Consider the following 20243-nt stretch of genomic DNA (forward strand, 5'->3'; position numbering starts at 1 on the left):
CTTTTGCAGACTGCAGAACTTGCCATTTGCTTTGACAAATCTTAACCTGAAAGCCCTGTGGCTGGCAGAAAATCAGTCCCAGCCCATGCTGAAATTCCAAACAGAGGATGATGAAAAGACAGGAGAAAAAGTTCTCACGTGTTACCTGCTTCCCCAGCAGCCCTCTCCCAGCCTAGGTAAGAGACTGCTTTCTGAGTGCTCTCTGCAGCACCGTGCACTCTGGAGGGTGCTGCAGGGAAGAGGCGTCGAACCTTCCTCTCTGCTTGGTCGCACTGTTTGTCATTAGCGTGATACCTGTAGCAGACCCAGGCTCCTGAACGGCTGGTGGCCACTTTCCAGAGCAGAGATTGTTAAAACTGAGAAATTGCTTCTCTGCCAGGTGATAAAGAAGCTCCAACCTAGTCTTCAAGTCTTCTGCTTTGATCTGTTGACCGAGTAGTTCATTGTCCATAAGGTTTTCTTCCTGTCGTGATCATATTCTGGTGTCAATACTTGATTCGTGCCTTAGTCCTACCTTTTTTCCTTAGTTCTTGGGTAAGGAGTGCTAGAGCTGAGCCTGCAGGTCCTTCTGTAGAGGCTGCTGTAGATCTGGTGGGAGACGTACCAGAGGTGACAAGATCTGGAGGCCACATCCTTTGTCCTCGAGGCCTCCGTGGTTTGTTGCCATGAGCAGATACAACAGAAGTGCCCTAACCGGTTCAGAACTGTCTCTCGTCCAAGCCTGCAGCCGTGCTCATTCAGAAAGTAGCTCCCACTGTGTTATCTTTCTTCCCAGAGAATCTTTTGCAGAACAGCGTGGATGACAGCTGGACTGACACCAACTTAAACAGAGTCAGTGTGATTCAGTTCCTGGATGAACCCAAAGTAGATGATGAAGATGAGTCTGGAGCCGAGAGACGGGTAAGAAGAAGAGTTTCTGGAGGCTTGTTACCTCCCTGTGGAAATGTAGGCACAATCTGAACTTTTTTCCCGAAGCTGAGGAGCCATTATGGCGTCCGCGTTTCACCCTGTAATGCTGGGTGAAACTGTATTTTTGCAGTATGAAGGGTGTTTGGTGCCCTGAGGAGACAGGCAGGTATGAAAGAGAATTCCTGGCAGTGTGAGCAGATGCACATTGTGACGCTGTGGGGTGGGAGTTGAGCTGTGACTGCCCGCCTGCCCCGGCGTGGTCCAGAGACCCTGACAGTCAGGGCGCTGCTGGGTGGGGCTGGAGCTGGGCAGTCCCCACCCGCTGGGGCCCATGTTCTGGAGTGTCCTGGTAGACAGCCAGCTTCAAAAACTGGGGAAGATCATTTTGCTTTCGTTGCAGGTGCAAAGGGCAGGGTAAAAGTTTCATTTTTAGCAAGTACTCTCTTGGTTTAAATCTCCTGCAGGATTTTTTTTCCTTTTTATCTTGTGGAGAGAGATTCTCTTGAGATCTGGATCCTTCTGATAAATTGTATTTGCATCTGTCCTTGCAGCATGTGTATGCTGCTGGTGTTTGGAGGTTTTGTGGGGTTTTTTGATTGTTTTTAACATTGTTATTAATTTTAGAATACTGTTTTTCCTGACTCTTAGCTGGCATGGAACTAGCTAAGTATCATCAGTTCAGATAGCAGACAGGCTTGTCAGGCGTGTTACGGGACGCCAGAGGGATTAAGAAGATATCCCGCCTGTGTGTTCCTTTAGGGGTTTCTGTGTTGACACTTTCCCATTTACTAAGTCTGAAGAACAATTTAAAACTTCCCATCTCTGCAGTTCTCCCAGTCCCTCTACCAGCTAGAGAGCAGGATCCTGCCTGAGAGCGGGCTCTGAGCAGTGTTACCTGCCTCCAGTTCCTTCCTCCTCCCCGCTGCGGCTGTAGGGGTGCAGAGGCCCAGGTCAGATCGTGCAGCGTGAGCTTTGGGTGGCGCCCGGCAGGCTCCAGCGCTCTGATAAAACACGTTACCCGAAGCGCTTCCGCCCTGCGGCGCGGCACGTGCTGCTCTGACTGCTGAACCTCCGGCGCTGGGTGCTTTTCTCTGGTAGGGCTTACAGCGCAGAGCCACCCCTCATCCCAGTGAGCTGAAGGTGATGAAGAAGGTGATTGAAGTTCGGCGCAGTGAGGTGCACGCTGCAAAGCCTGACCCGGACCTGAACTCTCCGAGCTCAGAAGTGAGTCCTGTTCCCTAGGAGATGGATGGCCGTGGGGAACATGTAGTGAACTCGGGGAGTGGGGAGGCAGTGTGTGTGAGCTGGGCAGAAAGAACTTTGGGGAAAGATTGGAAGGGACTTAGCGTGGATTGCCTAGATTCCAGGGGTTGGAATCTGCCGTGGGGCGTCAGCTGGGGCCACTGAGACAGAGCAAGAGATGCAGCCAGGAGCAGAGAACTGTGTGCAGTGGTACTTCCATCGCAACACAGGGAGAGGGGGAGAAGGCTCCGATATTCCCAGTAAAGGATGGTGGGAACAGAGTGCTTGGAGGAGGCATCTTGCTGCCCAGGTGTGATCCTGAGAATAAATGTCCACACAGATGGTGGGGCAGGGGTGAGATGCAGCAGGCTTGGCAGGCAAAGGCGGGGGAGCTGGAGGAAAAAGCTGTTTCTGTTGGTACTGGATCATGCCCCACCTCGCAGCAGCCACACTACCTCGCTCCATCTGCTGCTTTGGCTTCCCTCTTGACTTTTACAATCCTCTTGCCAGGAGAAGAGGCTGAGCGCCATGTCAAACCGCAGCGAGGACTCCCACCTTTCCAACAGCACGGCCTCTGCCGACTGCAGGGGAGAGGAGCAGGGAGAGAACGGGGAGAGGGGCTGGCCAAATGGGCAGGTGCCTGAGATGCACAAGCTGGAGAAGGAGGCAAAGCCCCGAGCTGAAGAGGAGCATAAGGAAGCTGCTGACCAAGAGGAGGAAGATGTGGAAGTGGAATACAGTGAGGTAGGAGCCTAGGAACTGCAGCAGGGTCATGATAAAAAGACTTGAAAGTTTCAGAGGAAATGGTAAATGGAGGTGCGGTGTGTGATTTGGGCATCACCGGGGGCCAGTACAGGCTGTGGAAGCCAAGTTCAGGTAGAGATTCAGGCAGCCAGTGGGGGCTGAGAAGGACAGTGGGGGGGTGTGGGAGCCAGACAGAGACTATGGGAACACCAGGGTTACAGGCTTGAGTGCCCTCAGTCCCTGGCGCTGACAGATGTGTCTGGGTGAAGGAGTTAATGTGGAAAAAGGCAAGTATGGAGAAATTTGAACGTGTATTCCTGCATCTTCTTCAGCACAGGCTTTGCCTGTTGGTAGTGGGGGGACAGCGGTTTCTGCACTGCTGCCAGATCCAGCTGTTCCCTGAGGTTCACAACCCTTTGGGCTTTGCCATTGTAGCCCACCGTACACTTTGCTGAGGACACACTAATACGGAGTGAGGATGAGGATGAGGATGAAGAGCGACCGTTCCCAGTGGAGAAGCAGAGGCTTATCCGCAAGGACACGCCCCATTATAAGAAACACTTTAAGATAACTAAACTGCCCAAGCCAGAGGCGGTGGTGGCACTCCTGCAGGGGCTGAACAGTGATGGAGTCCCCAAAGAGGAGGAGGAGTTAGGAGGCTGCAATAACAACACGGAGCCCGAGGATCAGGAGGAAGCGTGGGATGAGGACGACAGAAAGAACGGAGCTTTGTCTGCTCAGCCGTCAGTGAAGGTAAGGTCTTGTGGGGACAGGGAAGGGTGAGAGGGGTGCCAGACCTCCCTCCTGCTACTTTGAACTACCAGTCAGCTTGACGTGGTACCAGTGAAAACGTTGGCAGGAGGCTCCAGCACTTCGGGAGAGACGTGCTGCGGGTGGGAGAGCTGCAGTTCATTCGGGGCTCACGTGGTTGTCCAGGAGCTGTGCGGTGTTGCTTATGTCTGACCCCTTGCTGTGGCCAGATTCTTGCACCCTCCCCATTATGTGTGATGTGCTCTGTGCTGCAAGAACAATTCTTTTGTCCCATCACTGACAAGTTCTTCCATTCCTTTCGTTCCTCCTCGCTTGCTGGTTGTTGCACCTCATTTGCAACAGGATGAGCTTTGTCCCTGGATCTAATCTCAGGCTTACGTTCAGGCTGCTCACACTTGTCTTTCTGCTGCAGCGCTTCTTGGAGAGGAGTGGGTAGTGAGAGCAGACAGGAGCGTGCCCTTCCCGTTGGTTCTACCGTGTGCCTGCCCAGCGCGGACGCAGTCTGATGAGGTGTTCGCTGGGATTTAGGGAAACTCGTGCTCTGGAGTTTTGTCGTTGCCATGGGGCCCTGGTGGGCCTTTCTGCTGATGCTGGGGGCTGATGAGGCAGGAGGTCCTTGGTTCCACTCAGCTGAACCACCGTGTTTGGTTAGGAAACACAGAGATCCTTGCTGGAGGAGCATCCTGACAGTGGAGTAGGAATGGACCGATGAGGGACACTGCGTGAGGTTAGGGCAGCTCTTACTGAAGGTGGCGTGACGATTTTGCGAGGGCTCTTTGGCAGGCAGAGATTAGGATGTGACTGAATCTCCATAGTCTGACACAACAGATCGCATGGGTGAGGTGTGGGTCTCTCAACTGGTGGAAGATGCTGGAGTAAAACCCATTCTTGCTGTTAGCGCACACACTTCAGGCTGTTGGGGCCATTCCCACCCCACGCTGGAGTCGGATGGCTCTGGAGTTCAGAGTGAACCAGGGGAAGGTTCTCGTGTTCAGGTTTGCTTTGGAGCCCTGCTCTCCATGGAGGCTTGCCCGGCTGTGTGGGAGCTGGTACGGCTTGTCCCTTGCTGCCTAGGAACAGGGCATGTAGTTCCCTGTCTGTTTGTGAAGTTCTTCAGAATGAAAATGAGCTGCTGCTGCTTGTAAGAATGTGTGAAGCCATCCTGAGTCCCCTCCATCCAAGACCTGCCATACTTGGGAAATGCCCTCACCCAAAAAGCTCATTTTAGTCAGGGGCCCAAAGCTGAGGATGCACTGACCCATTGGCAAAACCCGTGAAGTCTGCACAGGCGTGGAGACCACAGGTTTGGTGTATCCATCAGAAAGTCGCCTTTGTGATCAGCTAAGCCTTCTGCCTGGAAACGGCGGGTTTCCCTTCTGTGGGGCTGGTTGGGTGCTGCTCCACAGGGGCAGGTGTATCCACTTGCCTCCTGAGCCACCTTCCAGAGGCAGGAACGTGGGGAGCAGTGTCCCTGCACGGTGGAGCTTCAGGTGAGAGGTGCTGCGTACAGGCACTGAGGAAGGACGTAGGACGGGGTGTGCAGGAGGCTGGATCCTTAAACCAGAGGGGTTTTTGCAAAGGTGGTTGGTTTTCAAGAGAAATTCTCAGGTTTCCTGCATTTGGGAGCACGATCCCTGGGTGCCTGGCGGGACTCACGGCTCCGCCGGAGGCTCTTCCCTCGGCAGGAGGGACCGATGCAGTTTGATTTGGGATCGCTCCATTTCTGTGCAGCAGCTGGGTGGCACCAGAGGTCCCTTTGTGCTTTTCCCCTGTGTTGTTCAATCCTTCCTTCTTCACTGAACGACTCAGGACAGAGCGGGTAAAACCAGCTAATAGCGTTCAGCTTGTGAGCTTGGCGGTCCCAGCCTCAGGATGCCAACACAGGCGAAAACGCAGCCGTAAAGATGCAGCTTCCAGGCAGCTGGGCCGGAGGGTGCTGCCGCTCTGCGAGGCGGGGCCAGGGGCAGCCCCGTCACTGGTGACCAGGAGCGGTGTGAGTGGGGCTGCGCTGGGGCTGCGTGGCCGGACCTGTCGGAGCGGTGTGCGTCTGTGTGTTGGGTGGTGGTGGTAGTGGTGGCGGGTTTGGTTTATGCTCCACTAATCCGCATGCCTCTTTGCTGGTTCCTGTCCTAACAGGGGGTGTCGTTTGATCAAGCCAATAATCTGCTGATTGAACCTGCTCGCATTGAGGAGGAAGAGGTCTGTACCACTCCTACTGTTCTCTCTCTGCCAAAAATCATTCAGTCTGCTTGATTTGCTTCCCAGGCTCACCCATTGTTGTAGGGGAAACTGATCTCTCTGGGTCAAGTGGCTTCTGGACCTGACTGATCACAAACACACAATGATTGTTTCCTCCCCTGCTTTCACCTCCTTTCCCTACTTTTCCATCCCTGAGGTGAGAATGGCTGCTGCAGATCAGGAGTGAGATGGAAGAAATGTAAAAAGCCAAAGGGGGCTGAGGTGGAAAGTTCAGTTCCTATTTGCTGTGCACTGAGGAAAGAGAAGGTGGAAGAAAATAAGTGGGAGTGGTGGGTAACCCTGAAGGAGTAGAGGCCTCGGGAGTCTGCTGAGCACTGCGTCCGACCCTGTGGGAGAGGGAGGAGGATCTGACTGAGGACACTGTGCCATTGCAGGAGAAGGGTGGGCTGGAGCTAATGGCTCGTGCACCTCACGCAGCCCCCAGGAGAATCCCCTCGAGTCTTCACGTGCAGCACGTTGGGATCTCAGGTGACACTGGGGGCTCCGTAATGGTGTTCTGTGTGTGCCAAAGTTTAAAGTCCCGTGTCTTGCTGTCTTAGCTCAGCCTGTGGCTATGATGAACTTCCTGAGTTTGTTCCCCGGTTTTCGGTAGGCTTCCCGATCCCCTGGCTCAGCGGGCTTTCTGCAGGCAGGGTTTCCAGGGAGCTGTTGGGAGCAGAGTGCTGCTGCCGCGGACAAGAGGCAGAAACTGTGGTCAGTACCAACGGCTTGTGTTGAAGGTTTCTTCCCTTAGGACAGTGTGGTGGTCCCAGACCCATGTGCTACATGAGAGTGCTGGCCTGACTGTCTCTGTGAACTTGGCTCTTTGCTACTCCCCTGGGTGTAAAATGGAGGGTTTCCTTCCTTGGTTTTGCAGTAAGACTTTCTGGGAGAGAGATGAAAAATTCCTTCCACTTCAGGTGAAACATGAACTGTCTCAGACGTGCTCCACTGTTAGTGTGTCCTGAAGATTTGTCCATCTTAGCTCTAGATCACTGAAAAACATACCGGTTTTTCTTGCATTTCTCTTTTGCGTAGCTCTTCTGTCACTCAGAGGCGAAACTGAGTATAGCCAGGTGCTTCCTGACCCCTTGTTTGGAAAAACACTGCTCTTGGTCCTTCTTTCCAGCCGTTGGACGTCTCCCATTTGCAGAGTTTTCTTGCTCCTTGAGGTGCAGTGGCCCAGGAAATCTCAGTCTTGTGTCAGGGAACAGTCTGCCTGTCTCATCCTTGGCTCCAGGCTGTGCTCCACCTGCTCCATGGAAGTGCCCAGAACTTCTCTGGCGTGGCTGGAGAGGGCTGCTGGCTGGAGACACCAGGTTGCTCTGGTGTCCCTGCAGTGTGGTCTCCCTTGAGCAAATCTGTTCCCTCCCTGAAAACAGCAACTTGCAGCTCCCCAGGACAAGCACCCTGGAGATCCACCAGATGGGTGGTGGTGGCTGAAGTCGCCCCAGAGCAGCCCAGCTTTGGGAAGCCGTTGATTGTCCTGCAGCTCTGGGGGAGCGCTCTGCTCAGCACATGGCTGCTGACCTCTCCAGGCAGGGGTGCTCTGTTGTCTGGGCACCTGCCAGGACCAGCTCGTGTGGAAGGTTCAGTCTCCAGAAACATCAAACTGTGGTCCTCGGGCTGAGAGCGCTGTAGGTGAGAGCTGGCCCCGGGCACTGCGCGGCTGGGACCCCTCGCCCATGCTGGGAGCAGGGCCCTGGCGTCCCGGCTGTGAAAGGACCTCGATGCCTCTCGGTGAGCAGAGGGAGGACAGCAGGAGGAATACTTGGAGCCTTAAAGACTCTTTAGCATCCGAGTAGAGAATTAGCTTGGGAAGGGAGCAATCCCAGAAATAGCATCTACCTGCTGTTCCCAGGGATGGTTTCCAGTCCTTGAGAGGAGCCTGTTACAGCTAAGCCGTCGGGCTGGTGGAGCGCGGCAAGACCGTCGCGGAGCGGGGAGCCTGGGACCCCTTGAGCAGCACCATTTCAGTTCGTAGTGCTGCTATCACGTTCTTTGTAGAATTGTGTACAGCTCTTAAAGAAAAGGAACTACTGATAGCGTGTTCTTTAAGCCTAAACCATAATCCTGAGCTGAAGACTAACCTTGCCAGAGTAGAGCTGGAGACTGACTTCGCCAGCAGCCCAGGGTGTAGGGAGCCAGGTGCTGTGTAGGCAGCTGGTACTTCCAGAGCTGCTTTAGCTGTTGGTGCCAGTGGGACTCTGCTACAGTGGAAGAAATAATTTTGTTAAAGCATGTGATATCTGATAGTGGGTATCTGGATTCCACTGCTGACTCTGTCCCCACTGTTTTGTCTCAGTCTCCATCTGCACTGCAGCAGTGGCTGTATCTGGGTCGTAGGGAGGCTTTGAGAGGAGAAAAGAAGCGTATTGAGCTGCTGTTTGAAGGCACGATGTACCTGAAGTCTGTGTGTTTTCATATAATTTTTGAAGAAATAGTCCAGAAAGAGCTGCTGTGCAGGTTGAAGATAATAGTGGAAAGAGGGTCCCAAATTCCATTTAAGTGACATGCTGCTTTGTCTGCAGTGACAGCTGGTGCCACCCTCCTGTGTTTGCCCACCTTCTGCAGCACACCTCAAGGTACAGGAGTCCCAAAGGGCTCTGCACTGGCAGCGCTTCGCAGACTGAGGAGCTTTATAGTGTTTCACTTCTCCCACGGTGCTTCCTCCCAGCTGCCCCAGGCTGGCTGGGAAGGAGATGCTGCTGAGTTCCCTCCCTGGGCAGAAGCTGGGCTGCTCTCGGGTGTTCGGAGCGCCTTGCCGGAGGGTGGAACAGGCCCTGTCACCTGCTGCTCTCAGATGGGGTCAGAAGTGAGTCAGGTCGTCTTGAAGGCGTCTTGCCCTGTGGGAATTGCTGGGAACATCACCATTTGTCTTCGGGCCTGGTGCTTGGCAGCACGCGTGCTGTTTGCCAGAGGCTCAGTGTGGTCCTGAGGCGTGGGGGGGACGGCGTGGCTGTGCCCTGTGCCACCGTGCTGCCACGCTGCTGCCCGACGCTGCGCCCCGGCGCCTGTGGCTGTTCACGGGGCGGGACTGCGTGCTCGTCAGGACACTGTCGGGCTTGGAATTCTTACGTAGCAAATTGATCTTCCCGCGATATGATCTGGAAATTTTAAACCCTGAAAAGACTAATAAACCTCTCCTGTATAATGCAAGAAAGATCACGTCACCTGTATTTGCTCAGCTGGCCTGACTAGAATATGCGTTCTGACCGAGCAGAGTCCTCTCCAAGTTATGAAAAGATACAACACTCTGTTTTCTCTCATTTAATTTTTTTAATTACTAAAGTTCCCACTGAACAAGGAAAAATATGCCATATTTTCTGTTTGAATTTGTCTGGCTTTTAATTTATTGCCATAGGAATGTTTTTATGACCTTTTCCTACTGGGTTGAAGGGCCCTTAGTATTCTCCCTTATGCTGTGACCCTCCAGCAGTTCGGAGGTGGGGGCTGTAATCTCTTCTTGTAGATGTAGAGCTTCGGTTCAGGTCTGTTAAGGCACAGTTTGAACACGATTCACCTGCAAAGTGACAGAGAGTCCTTGTGTGATTTCTGCTTATTCATCTTAATGTATCACTCTGGGCCGACTGCAGATTTTATCTGATCTGGAGCTTGCTTAAGGACCGGGTAGCAAACTGCGGAATGATTTGTCACACAAGTGCAGAACTATCTGCAGAGTTTCCCCTTCCTTCTCTGAGTGTGGCACAATCGTCCGGTTTGCTTTCCCAAGTAGGAAGGACAGAAAGCAATAGAGTGTTTTGAACAGAGAGAGGACATACCACATTTAAACAAAACACTCCGGTGCAATTCGTGATTCTCACTTTTGAAATGGGAAAACTCAATATATATAACAGATACGGGTCTTGCTGCTTAGGGCGAGGATTATACAAAAAAATTAGGCATTAAAATAACCCCTGTGGAAATGAATGGGGCTTAAGCATTTGCATGCCTTTAAAAACTGGTCCTTATTTGCTCAGTAATATTTCTGACTGTGTCAGTAGAGGAGAAGGATAACTCCTAGAATAGTTTCGGGACTTTGTGATGGAAGATAATGACCAGCTTGGATCCAGGAACTGAAACGAGGCAAGATTGGGATAGGTTGCCATTTCAGGAAGATACACTTTAGCCAAAAAAGTGCTGTTCTCAATTCAGGAGCAACAAGCTAAATTTACAATGGAGATAACACAGATTATTAGGAAGAAATACTGAAGTCAAGTATCCTACAACCACTAGCAACCAGATACTGTACTCTATTTCACAAGTCAGTCAAACTTTTTATTAAATATGGGTAGTGTCCTCCTGTTCCTCGACGTCTGTGCACACACTCTCATTCTTCCTACTGGGAGAAGCCAAAAACTTCTCCAGATTTCTACTTCTTGGTTGATTAGAAAACTTACTTTCATGTTGAACTTGCATCTGTTAATTCATTGTTTTTGTTATATTTTTATCTTGAAAAATCTCTTTTCTTCTGTCTGACCCTCTGTCTGCTTGTCCTTGGTATATTTTCATGGACATCAGTCACAATTCCTAGCCTTCATTTTGCTAAATTAAGGAAACCAAATTCTTCTGGTGTTCTCTTGTAAGATAGATTTCCATTGCCTGTATTTCTCGCTGCTCTTTCATTCACTTGTTCTACTTGAATTCAGGTTTGTTGACTGTGGATAACGTAACAGAGTTTATCCAGACTTTAGTTCACTAAATTCCATAGTTTTCTTTCACTTCAAATGTAGTTTCTGGTCACAGAGGGGAATTCTCTTTAGGTACCCAGCTTTTGTTCCTGCATTCAACATCAGGGTCCTCAGTGAGGTTTGTCCTCCAGACTGTTGCTGTACTTAAAGATGTCTCTGCTTGTATGTTTTAAAATGAGTGTTTTATCTCACTGTCACCTTGGACAAATGCTCTCCCTACTGTGCTGTCTGCCCTTAGCAGCACAAAGTTGAAACAGATTTTAGAAGTAAGTTGTAAATTCTCCAGCCCTTTCAGTCTTTTAATTGTATATGAAATGATGGGTTAAAATGGACCCTTAGAACAGTAAGAAATTATGGGGCTGAGAGGAGTTTCTAAGTGACAATTTTGTAGTCAGAATGATGCAAAATGAATGACTATACCAATGATTTTATCTCACAAAAAGAATAGAAATAAAAATTCTTTACTGCTGAAGAGAGGAAGAAATATAATGTGTTTCAGTGTCACTCATTCCAGCTGAATCCTCAGGACTTCCATGTCCAGGTTTTTGTGCTGTTTCCAGTTCTGGGAATGGTTCAAGGCTCGGTAGCTTTGTCCAATGCTTATTTTGCTTTTCTTTATTGAAGAAGTTGAATGTTTTCCTTTCCAGAGGGACTCTGTCCAGTTGCATTCTGTAGTTTAGCCAGCCCAGTTCCCTTCAGGATCCCCTCTATTGCTGTTGGCATTTCCATGCCTGTGGCAAACCTGGGTGCCCGCTGTGATGAGGAGGAAGTACTGGCTTTTTAAATCCCTATTTCTGGGCAATTAATTCATGAAAGAACTAATCATAGGATCATAAAACAGCACAGGTTGGAAGGGACCTCAAAAGGACCAACCTTGTGTGGGAAAGGGAGCCTGGATGTGATTATCCAGCACCCTGACCAGTCACATCTTGAAAACCTCCACTGATGGGGACTCTGCCACGTCCCTGGGGACCTGGGTCCTGTGAATGATTGTTCTCACTGTAAAAGTTTTTTCCTATACCAAGATGAAATCACCTCTCTATATAGACACGCGTCTAGATACAGATATTCATGTATATCATCATATATGATTCATATCTAAATGATGGCAGCATATATCTATATATTCGTATCAAGATTAATAATATCTGTATGAACCTAGTTTTTTATTTATCATTCAGAAGCCATCATATTTTAAAAAATACATCCTCACTTAATGAAATGTTGTTCGCTGTCTTGGAATCTCTCTGGGGCAGGGGACCTGCAGGAGTCCACCGGGGCATTTAGCGTGGCCGGTCCTGTCCTGTCTGCTCTTGGTCGGTCACTGGGGCTTGCACACTTCTCCTGGCGCGCTCTGCTTAGTACTACACTGGGTGGAGAGGGTTTAGTAAGAAGGCAGTGAAGTGCTTGACTCTGATCTGTACCTACTGTCTCGGCCTTGCAAGTATCCATCCCCTTGGTAACTAAACCCACATCTGAACGTAGGAAGAAATAACATCAGAGCCAGAAAATCTTCGGCTCGTACCCAGCAGGCGGCTCCTCTGCCAGGGCAGGATCTTTCCTTCATGTTCTTTTTTCCGTTGTTCGATTTTAATTTAGTTCTCAACAGCTCATGCAGGAATCTCCCACCTTCCATTGGGTCACTGATATTTTCAGCCCATCCTCTTGTCCTCACGAGTTGCTGCTTTCTGAAGCCAGACAGATTTAGCTCTTCTAATCTTTCCTGCTGAGTCAGTGCCTCTGGCTCCTGAACCCCTGTGTGTCTCCTCCATCGATGTGCTGTGTAGGCTCCTCTCTCTTGTTGAGGTGTTCCTGGAAAAAGGACACGCAGAGTTGAATGTCATGCCTGTGCAAAGGCATCTCACGGTCGGTGTGGGGCCTTGCTTCGGGGTTTAGGCAGCACAGACCTGAGCGAGACACGGTGATCCTTCCACTGGTATTCCAGCTCCTTGCAGTCTGGAGTTCAGGATTTCTGACCTGTTTGTACCATTGTACAAGACACAGTGGAGCTGCTGTCTATGAAATCATCTGGTCTCTCCAGTCCCTTTTAGACGTTTTAATTCCACAGTATTTAGCGGTGATAAATTGTGTCATTTACTTGGGCTGTATGTTAAAAAGCATTTTTTAGCCTGCTGCTGAAATTTCATTGGGTATCCCTAATTCCTTTGTTGTTACAAACATGGAAAAATAATTTCCTATAAATTTATTAACGGCATGAAAAGAAGAAAATATGTCTATCCCTCCCACTCCCGTATTTGAAGGATCCTAGCCTCCCCTCACACGGAACTGTTAGCATTTTCACTGTCTGATCTGGAGTAAGGTCAGGCCTGGTGCAGTTCTCAGCAGAGCCCTTCTTCTTGGTTCTACACTGATGACTAGTACTTGACTGCTAGTCAAGTCCTGCTTGTTCTTGGCCTGTAACATACACCCAAACCCAGCATCGTGTGGTGGCAGGAAGAATGTCTGGTGATAAGTTTCATGTTTTACAAGAGTCTGCCTATTAAATCTTTACTTTCTCAGCCAAGTTTGGAGTCTTGTCATAGAGGTGTGTTTGGTTTTTGAGAGATCTGATTTTCATAAAATTCAGCTGTTTGGCATTGGTGCTATTTCTGCATGCCTGGTAAGAGGCTCACCTGTTCTTCAGTTGCTTTTCTGGAGTTGGTGCTAGGATGACGAGCTGATAGTTCCAGGCATCATCCCGTGTCATCTCTTAGTCTAACGGCACAACGTAAATGCTATTTCAGGGTATTGAGACTCCAGAATTTTATAAATGCTTTACAAGCACATCAGAGATTTGTCAGTTGTTAGGACTCTTGGGTACAAGTTATCCAGTCCTTTGGGCTTTTAAAATGGTTATTCCTTATTGATTCTATTAAATGGATTCTTCAGCTGCTGTTGGAGTGTGATTCTTCGCCTTCATGTGATGCACGTACATCATCACACTTCTGTCCAAACACAGACCAGAAGTATTTATCACGTGTTTGTGTTTTCTGTGTCACTGTTGACAATCCAGTCTCATTTAAAGTTTCAAGCGATGTAAATGCAGGGATTAGACACTTACATGCCTCCAGATGTACAGCGAGTTATAAAAAGACGCCTGTGCATGCAGAAACTTGCTGCATTCTGGAAATAAAGCCCGTAAAGCCCCACTGCCTTGGGTGCATCTGGAGGAACAACTTGGTCTTTCCGGGATTCTGGGGTACAGCAGCCCGATGCTTTGGCAGTCAAAGACTGTGAGTGTCCAGTTTGCTGCTCTGCTGTGCCCTGCCAAGGGCAAGCTGCAGAAATCCGTAGCTGGCAGTCGCAGGCGCAGCACTGAAGGCTGTTTCCAGCAGTGGGGCAGTACTGGGGTACCCCTGGCTGCTGCTGAAGTATCAGCCTGGCCGTGCTGCACCGTTTCTGACTCCTCCAGCATGGGGCACGTTTACTCGCTGCACGCTGCAAAATCTCACAGGTTCAAGTGAATCTGTTAAAAGAGGTGGAATCAGTCCTTGTTTGAGTATGTTCGCTGGAGACGTACGGGCAGAAACACGGGTGGGACTGAGGGGGATAGAGGGGAGGGGAGGGGGATACAACTGCTTCCTCAGCTTGTGCTTTGGGGCCATCAGTGGTAAATGGGTTTCCCCCTACGCCTCAGTGGGAGTTCAGGGAGGTGACAACTCTAGGCTGAAGTGGCAGCTTTTTCAGTTTTCCCACTTTTCTCCTCCCCCAGTAGCCCTTTTCTGTGGAGGGCACAGATGCTTGTCTGGGAGGAGCGAGGCGGAAGCTCTGGCACGTGCCCCACTGAAGGAAGGTTTGCCCCTTCTGCGGAGGGAGGAGCCGCAACCAGCTGAGCAGCAGGTTTCTAGGTGGGAGTATCACAGATGCAGTTGTTAGGATGAGGTGAACGATTGCTGGGCGGCGGCTGGATCCCTGCTTCTAGGGGAAAAAAGGCAAGAAGAGAAAAATACCCAGGAAAGTCACTGTCAGGAGTGATTGCAGGGGTCGAGGCCATGCTGCCCCTGCTCTTGGGGCAGCTCTTTGCTGTGTTTCCAGACTGTCAGTCTAGACACCATGGAAGTCAAGGCAGCTCTGAAGCAGCCCGAGGACAGATGCGCTTTTGGGAAAAAGTCACTTAGTGGTTTAGTGTAAAAAGCAGCGTCTAGGCTGTAATGTGAAATGTAAAACAGAAAGGCCATTATAGGCTACTGGATCCAGTTCCTTCTTTCTCAGGTTCATGCTCATGTCAATTATTCTTTTCATAGACTTCAAACAAACATTCAACAGTTGCAGTTTCTTACCACACTGTTTTTATGGGAGAGCTAACTTGCTTTGGGAGGCTTGAAATCTTCTTTCTAGCCTAAATATATTTATGTCCAATTCAAGCCCATTTGTTGTTGTTCTAGCAGTGTCTCTAAGTTTAATTAGGTTTGGTTCCTCATTAGTGTTTTGCTTTTTCAGTGTAAGTTGATAGACGTAAGGTTCTTAACCCTCAGTCCAGTTGACTTTTCTGGCAATTTTCCCCATATTTTCAGTCTGGTTTCTGTGAATTTGTGAAATCCACGGGGTTTGTTGTTCATCTTACTGTGCAACTGAAAGTGACTTTCTGTAACCAGTGACTGTATATTCCTCCTTCATTGTCAAAACCAGCAATCCTGTCCTATTGAGCAAAGCCATCAGCTGTCCTCCTTGGAAATACCTGCATCCTGTTCATAGAATACTCTCTAGTCCTTGTCTGGAGACCTAGTTTTCCATTGTCTTTAGAAGTTTTTGTGTTGAATATAGATATAAGTCTTTAGAGCATTACTAAAAATCCAACAAGACCGGAAAAAAACCCAACTGTGGTATTTGCAGTTAGATCCTAATAGGCTGTTTCACACAAGAAGTGTTAGTCTAATCTGTAACTGGTCTTCAAGTGTGCTATCCATGACGTGCATGACTGCCACATTTCTCTGTCTCACCTGAATAATCTTTGTCTTTCAATACTTGGATTTTACTCAGTCTCTAGACGATGTGCTTATGGTCTGTCTAGAACCAGGGGTGCCCTTGTGAAGATCCCACCAGCTTTCTGCTACGCTGTTGACTGGGCACCAAAGGAAATGGCAAGGAACCTTATTTTAGTTCTGCGTTTCCTGGGGTGTTTTTTTGGTTTTGTTTCGTTTTAAACTCAGCAGAATGTGAAGCCCCACAGGCTGTTGCTTCTGGCATTGTAGGAAGTGAAGAAGGATCTGCAGGGAGGGGTTAAGGAAAGCAAGCCTCCTGCTGCTTTTGCTGCCCACCCAGGGGCCTGGCCTAGGCCAGGCGAACCCGATGTTGAAGCTAGACACCTCTGCAGCAGCCGCTCTCTGTTCTGGACTTTGTTTCCAGAGAAGTGACATCTCGAGGACAGACAATTGGGTTTCCTCCAGGAGTCTGTGTACATTTCTGTCACCTCACCAGCTCCTTGGTCCTTGGCCCTGACAGATCCCTGAGAGAGTTCTGCCTATCCCACTCCTTTCCCTGTATCCTGCCACATGCTCCCTGTCTTTCCTCTCGTGAGTGGGGCCACGTGAACAGTTTATGCTGGTGTCCTGAAGAGAAGCAATTTCAGTTCAAGCTTGACTGAAAGTTTAACTATTGGAAGTGGGCATAATTTGGTATGTAGAGGTGGGAGACAGGCAGGAGAAGAGGCTTCTGGTTTGCACAGCTACAATCCTGAGCCTGCCTGTGCAGAGGGAGAAGAGGTGGCTTTTCTGGAATCACGCACTGATTTCCACCAGTCAAACAGAGCCAAGTGTCTGCCCAGAGTATCCTCGAGAGGTGCCGTTCTTGTTACTGCAACTACGTTGGGGTGACCCTGCACCTCCCAGTAGTTGTATGGAATTACAGCCCAGAGGGAGCCATGTGGTAGAATTCTGAGGTGAACACTGTCCCTGCTCCTTTATCCAGCCCCATCCCACCGCTGCTCAGTTTACTCCGTGGTGGACATCTCGTTCCGATATGTTCATTACAGGCAAACTGGCTCTTGGTCTTGAGATACGGCTCAGGACCCAACTGTGAAAAGGGATTTGCTTGTTTAAATGTGTTGTGACTCTGGTGCCTTTGAGGCACGGGTACCACCGCTTACAAACACGTGGGCAGATGCGAGCAGATAAAGTTTATACTCCTGTGCCTATTCTTTAAGTAGCCATCCCTTGCTCTTCAAGATGTTTTGGGCGTTCTCCCAGCCTGCACTGACCTGTAACCTGTGTCCATTCTGCTTCCAGCTGACACTGACTATCGTGCGGCAGACGGGGGGGCTGGGCATCAGCATCGCAGGGGGCAAGGGCTCCACCCCCTATAAGGGTGACGACGAGGTAAGACCCGGGGCTGTACCATTATTGCAGCACCCACTCTCAGGGCCTGGTTCTCTGTAGCTGGAGGTTGGATGTCTGCAGGCATCAGCTCGTGGCTGGGCTGGAGCAGGGCGGGAGCAGCCCTCGGCCCACCCCGGAGCGGGCGCTGGCCGGGCACAACCTGCACCTTCTGCCACTGGGCGCAGGGAGCGGCTGGTTCCTCCCCATCGGGGTCCTGAGGTACAGGACTCACTAAGAGTACGGGCTTGTCTTCTGCACCTCTGGCGGCATCAGCTTCGTCATGTTCTTGTCGCACTGGAAAAGGATTAAAGCGTCATTCCCTTTTCCCCTTTGTCACCTATGGGGTAGCCCTGCAACGGGGTTTCTTTCCCTTCTCCACCAACTTCTGAGTGGGGTGATGTGGCTGTCCTGTCCCACACCCAGGGCACGGGGTTGGTGGGGGACTTCTCCTTCCCCCTAAGCTGAACGGGGTGCAGTGGTCTCTCCACAATCTCAAAGGGCTGATGAATGGGCTCCACCTCTTCTAACAGGTAGTTTTGTTTCTAGGGCATCTTTATTTCCCGCGTGTCAGAAGAGGGTCCTGCAGCTCGTGCAGGGGTTCGTGTTGGGGACAAGCTTCTGGAGGTAAGAACCAGCTACTGTGAAACGTAAATGCTTCTAGTGACTTCAGAGTGGAGGGAGAAGTAGGGTTTGGTGTTTATTTGCTAGTTCGGAGGCCAAATGGAGCATCAGGTGCTGTGCAAGAGCAAAACAAAATTCCCCTGGCTCAGAGTTAGTTGTTTAATTAACATTACCATTAATCTTTTGCTGCTTTATAAGGACAGAAATTGCTCCTGCAACTCTGAAGTGTTGTGTAGCCCAGGTGGGAAGCAGCACTCAGCAGTGTGTGCCCATGGCCCCAGCCGGCCTCTACACGTCTGCTCTCCTGCGTGGGGCAAAAGTGGACCTTGTAAGAGAACTTCTTAACTGGGGAGCCAGCCATATGCCATGCTTGCCTGTCTTCAAATCCTTTAAAAACCTGATTAATCATACAGGATCGTACTCACTGCGGCCTACACATTCGCAGTGGAGGCCCGAGGAGATGTCCCAGTCTTTCTCACCACTTGCTTGGCACTGACCATGGTAGGAGTCAGATAAAGTGCTGTATGGTTCTGTAATTAGAAATTTTTATATTGCTTCCTGAGAAAAACTTGATTCTGGAGTTTCAGAAGTTATCTTGTTCATTTCTGCAGTTATCACAGAATTATCTTGATAGTTCCATGAAGTTTAAGTCCAAAAAGGAACATGCACTTGAGCTGCCCCGGTCTCTTACATGTTCTAGGGCCTTAAGTGTCACCGAGCACCCTTGTGCTGCCTGCATCACGCTGCATTTTGCTGCAGAATGACTTCCAAAAAGGAGTCAGATCTTGAAGATTTTGTGAGAGGAATAATTATTCCTTTTCCCAACAGTTAAATTCATGGCACCCTCCTATTCAGTGTAAAGTAGATCCCTCTTCAGTTACAGCTTTAGGAAAAGATTGGGGTTTTTTTTTCTTCTGATTCATGTCCCATGATGCCCATTCATCTGTGCCTCCTGCAAAAGTGGATGTACCTTCCCAACATCCCTCAGAGATTTGTCATATTCCTTCTAAAAGACTGTCACATCCACTAGTAAGACGTGTCTGAGGCACATGGGAGGGTTCCGTTCTCACTGGCTCTGGATTGTGAGGAATACCCCTCTCCCCCGAGAGTAGGGACGTGGGGTGTTGCTCAGTAACGAAGGCCGTGATGGGAAGAAAACCTGAATGCCATGGAGTGGAAGAAATAGATTTGAACATCTAGTTTTCAGGCCGAGCGCCAGATAATCTTTCCTGTAAGTGTATGTTAATATGAAATGAGGTAGCAGCTATGAAAAGAAGTTTCTTCAGCTTCACGGGCCCCCACTTTGCATTTCCTCAGCCTTCTGATGTGGTGGGACCTTTTTTCTGGAACCAGGGAAGCAGGAGCGGAGGGAATTGCCTCCCCGAGAGCTGCAGAACCTGATGTCCTCCCTGCAAGTCCTTTACTAGTTCTGCATGGAGGGGAGGGGAATGGGTGTTTCGGGGCGTGAGGAGGTAGATGTCCTTCCCGAAGGTGAACAAGGAGCTGTCCTGAGACTCGTTAGGGGAGGTAGTTCTGGGTGAACCTGTCGCCTGCAGGGATGGTACAGGGGGTGGGGAAGTTGGAGCTCCCTGCGGGGAGAGTTCCTCTGAAAGGGCCCCACTGTGCCGGGCAGGGGCTGGACAGGCAGCACGTGCTGCGGGAGCCCCCAGCGCAGGGGAGAAGCTGCCTTGCGGGCAGCAGGCGAGGTCTGGGCAGCTCTGGGAACGGGGCGTTGAGCTGGGGACGAGCCGCGCGTCCCTGGGGCGGCAGCGCTGGGGCTGGAGCGCTCTGCGCAGCTGTCGGAGGAGCTGCAGGGGGGTGAGGATTGTGCCTGGCTCTGTCTGTCCCCAGGTGAATGGGGTGTCCCTGCACTGCGCCGAGCACCACGTGGCAGTGGAAGCTCTGCGTGGGTCGGGAAGCTCCGTCTCCATGACCGTGCTGCGGGAGCGGATGGTGGAGCCCGAGAACGCCATCACAGTGACACCGCTGCGCCCTGAGGATGACTACAGCCCTCGAGAGAGGCGAGGCGGCCTACGCTTCCCCGAGCGGCCCGAGGGGGCACCTCCCACCGAGAGGTTCTCCACCTGCCTCATGCGCAATGAGAAGGGCCTGGGCTTCAGCATCGCTGGCGGCAAAGGCTCCACGCCGTACCGGGCTGGTGACACGGTCAGTAGCAATCCCCTGGCAAGGAGGGGGCTTGATCCCCGAGTCTCAGCGCTCCTTCGGGGAGCAGCGCGGGGTCTTCCTCACCCGTGGGCACGCAGGAGCGTGGCTGGTCCTGGCCCCTGGAGCCAGAATCTACCCTTAAGTCAGGGAAGGAGAGCCGTTCAGGAGGAGGGGGGGCTGGGGCTCACAGTCCCTGCCAGTGACATTTAATCTTGCTGCTGTCCTCTTGACACATGTTCTGGGCTCTTGGCCACACGAAGGCTTTGCTGCAGCTGGGGGTTTTGCAGGTGGCTCTAGAAGCAGAGGAGGGTTTGTGTAGTGTGAGGAGCAAAGGGGAAGTGCTAGGGCAGGGGAGGGGTCTGCGGAGGGGAAAGGGCTGGTGTCCAGGAACGATTCTGGGAAGCCAAGCCCTGTCGAGGGGAGGCACAGGCTGCTCTGACCCTTCTGACTGTGTTTCAGGGGATCTTTATCTCACGGATTGCAGAGGGTGGTGCTGCCCATCGGGACGGGATCCTGCACGTAGGAGATCGGGTCATCTCGGTGAGTG

The 20243-nt window shown here is 50.8% G+C and overlaps 1 protein-coding gene across 31 annotated transcripts in view; it reads left to right on the forward strand.

Annotated features, from left to right (window-relative positions):
* The window catches only part of SCRIB (scribble planar cell polarity protein), a 112047-nt gene that overhangs the window by 31321 nt on the left and 60483 nt on the right, over window positions 1-20243 (forward strand). For 28 of the 31 annotated variants that reach the window (XR_012631650.1, XR_012631645.1, XR_012631647.1 and 25 more), the window contains 10 exons: window positions 10-176; window positions 776-900; window positions 2008-2133; window positions 2662-2895; window positions 3331-3648; window positions 5803-5865; window positions 16820-16909; window positions 17456-17533; window positions 19382-19696; window positions 20156-20236. Coding sequence is in view for 27 of the 31 variants with exons in the window: in XM_074889915.1 (XP_074746016.1) it covers window positions 10-176; window positions 776-900; window positions 2008-2133; window positions 2662-2895; window positions 3331-3648; window positions 5803-5865; window positions 16820-16909; window positions 17456-17533; window positions 19382-19696; window positions 20156-20236 (1597 nt within the window). In the remaining 4 variants the exon portion in view is untranslated. The remainder of the gene's footprint in view (window positions 1-9; window positions 177-775; window positions 901-2007; window positions 2134-2661; window positions 2896-3330; window positions 3649-5802; window positions 5866-16819; window positions 16910-17455; window positions 17534-19381; window positions 19697-20155; window positions 20237-20243) is intronic. The other 3 variants (XM_074889999.1, XM_074889977.1, XM_074890042.1) reach the window with 3 other exon arrangements.

This window comes from Strix uralensis, chromosome 1, assembly GCF_047716275.1.
Source record: "Strix uralensis isolate ZFMK-TIS-50842 chromosome 1, bStrUra1, whole genome shotgun sequence".
NCBI lineage: Eukaryota > Metazoa > Chordata > Aves > Strigiformes > Strigidae > Strix > Strix uralensis.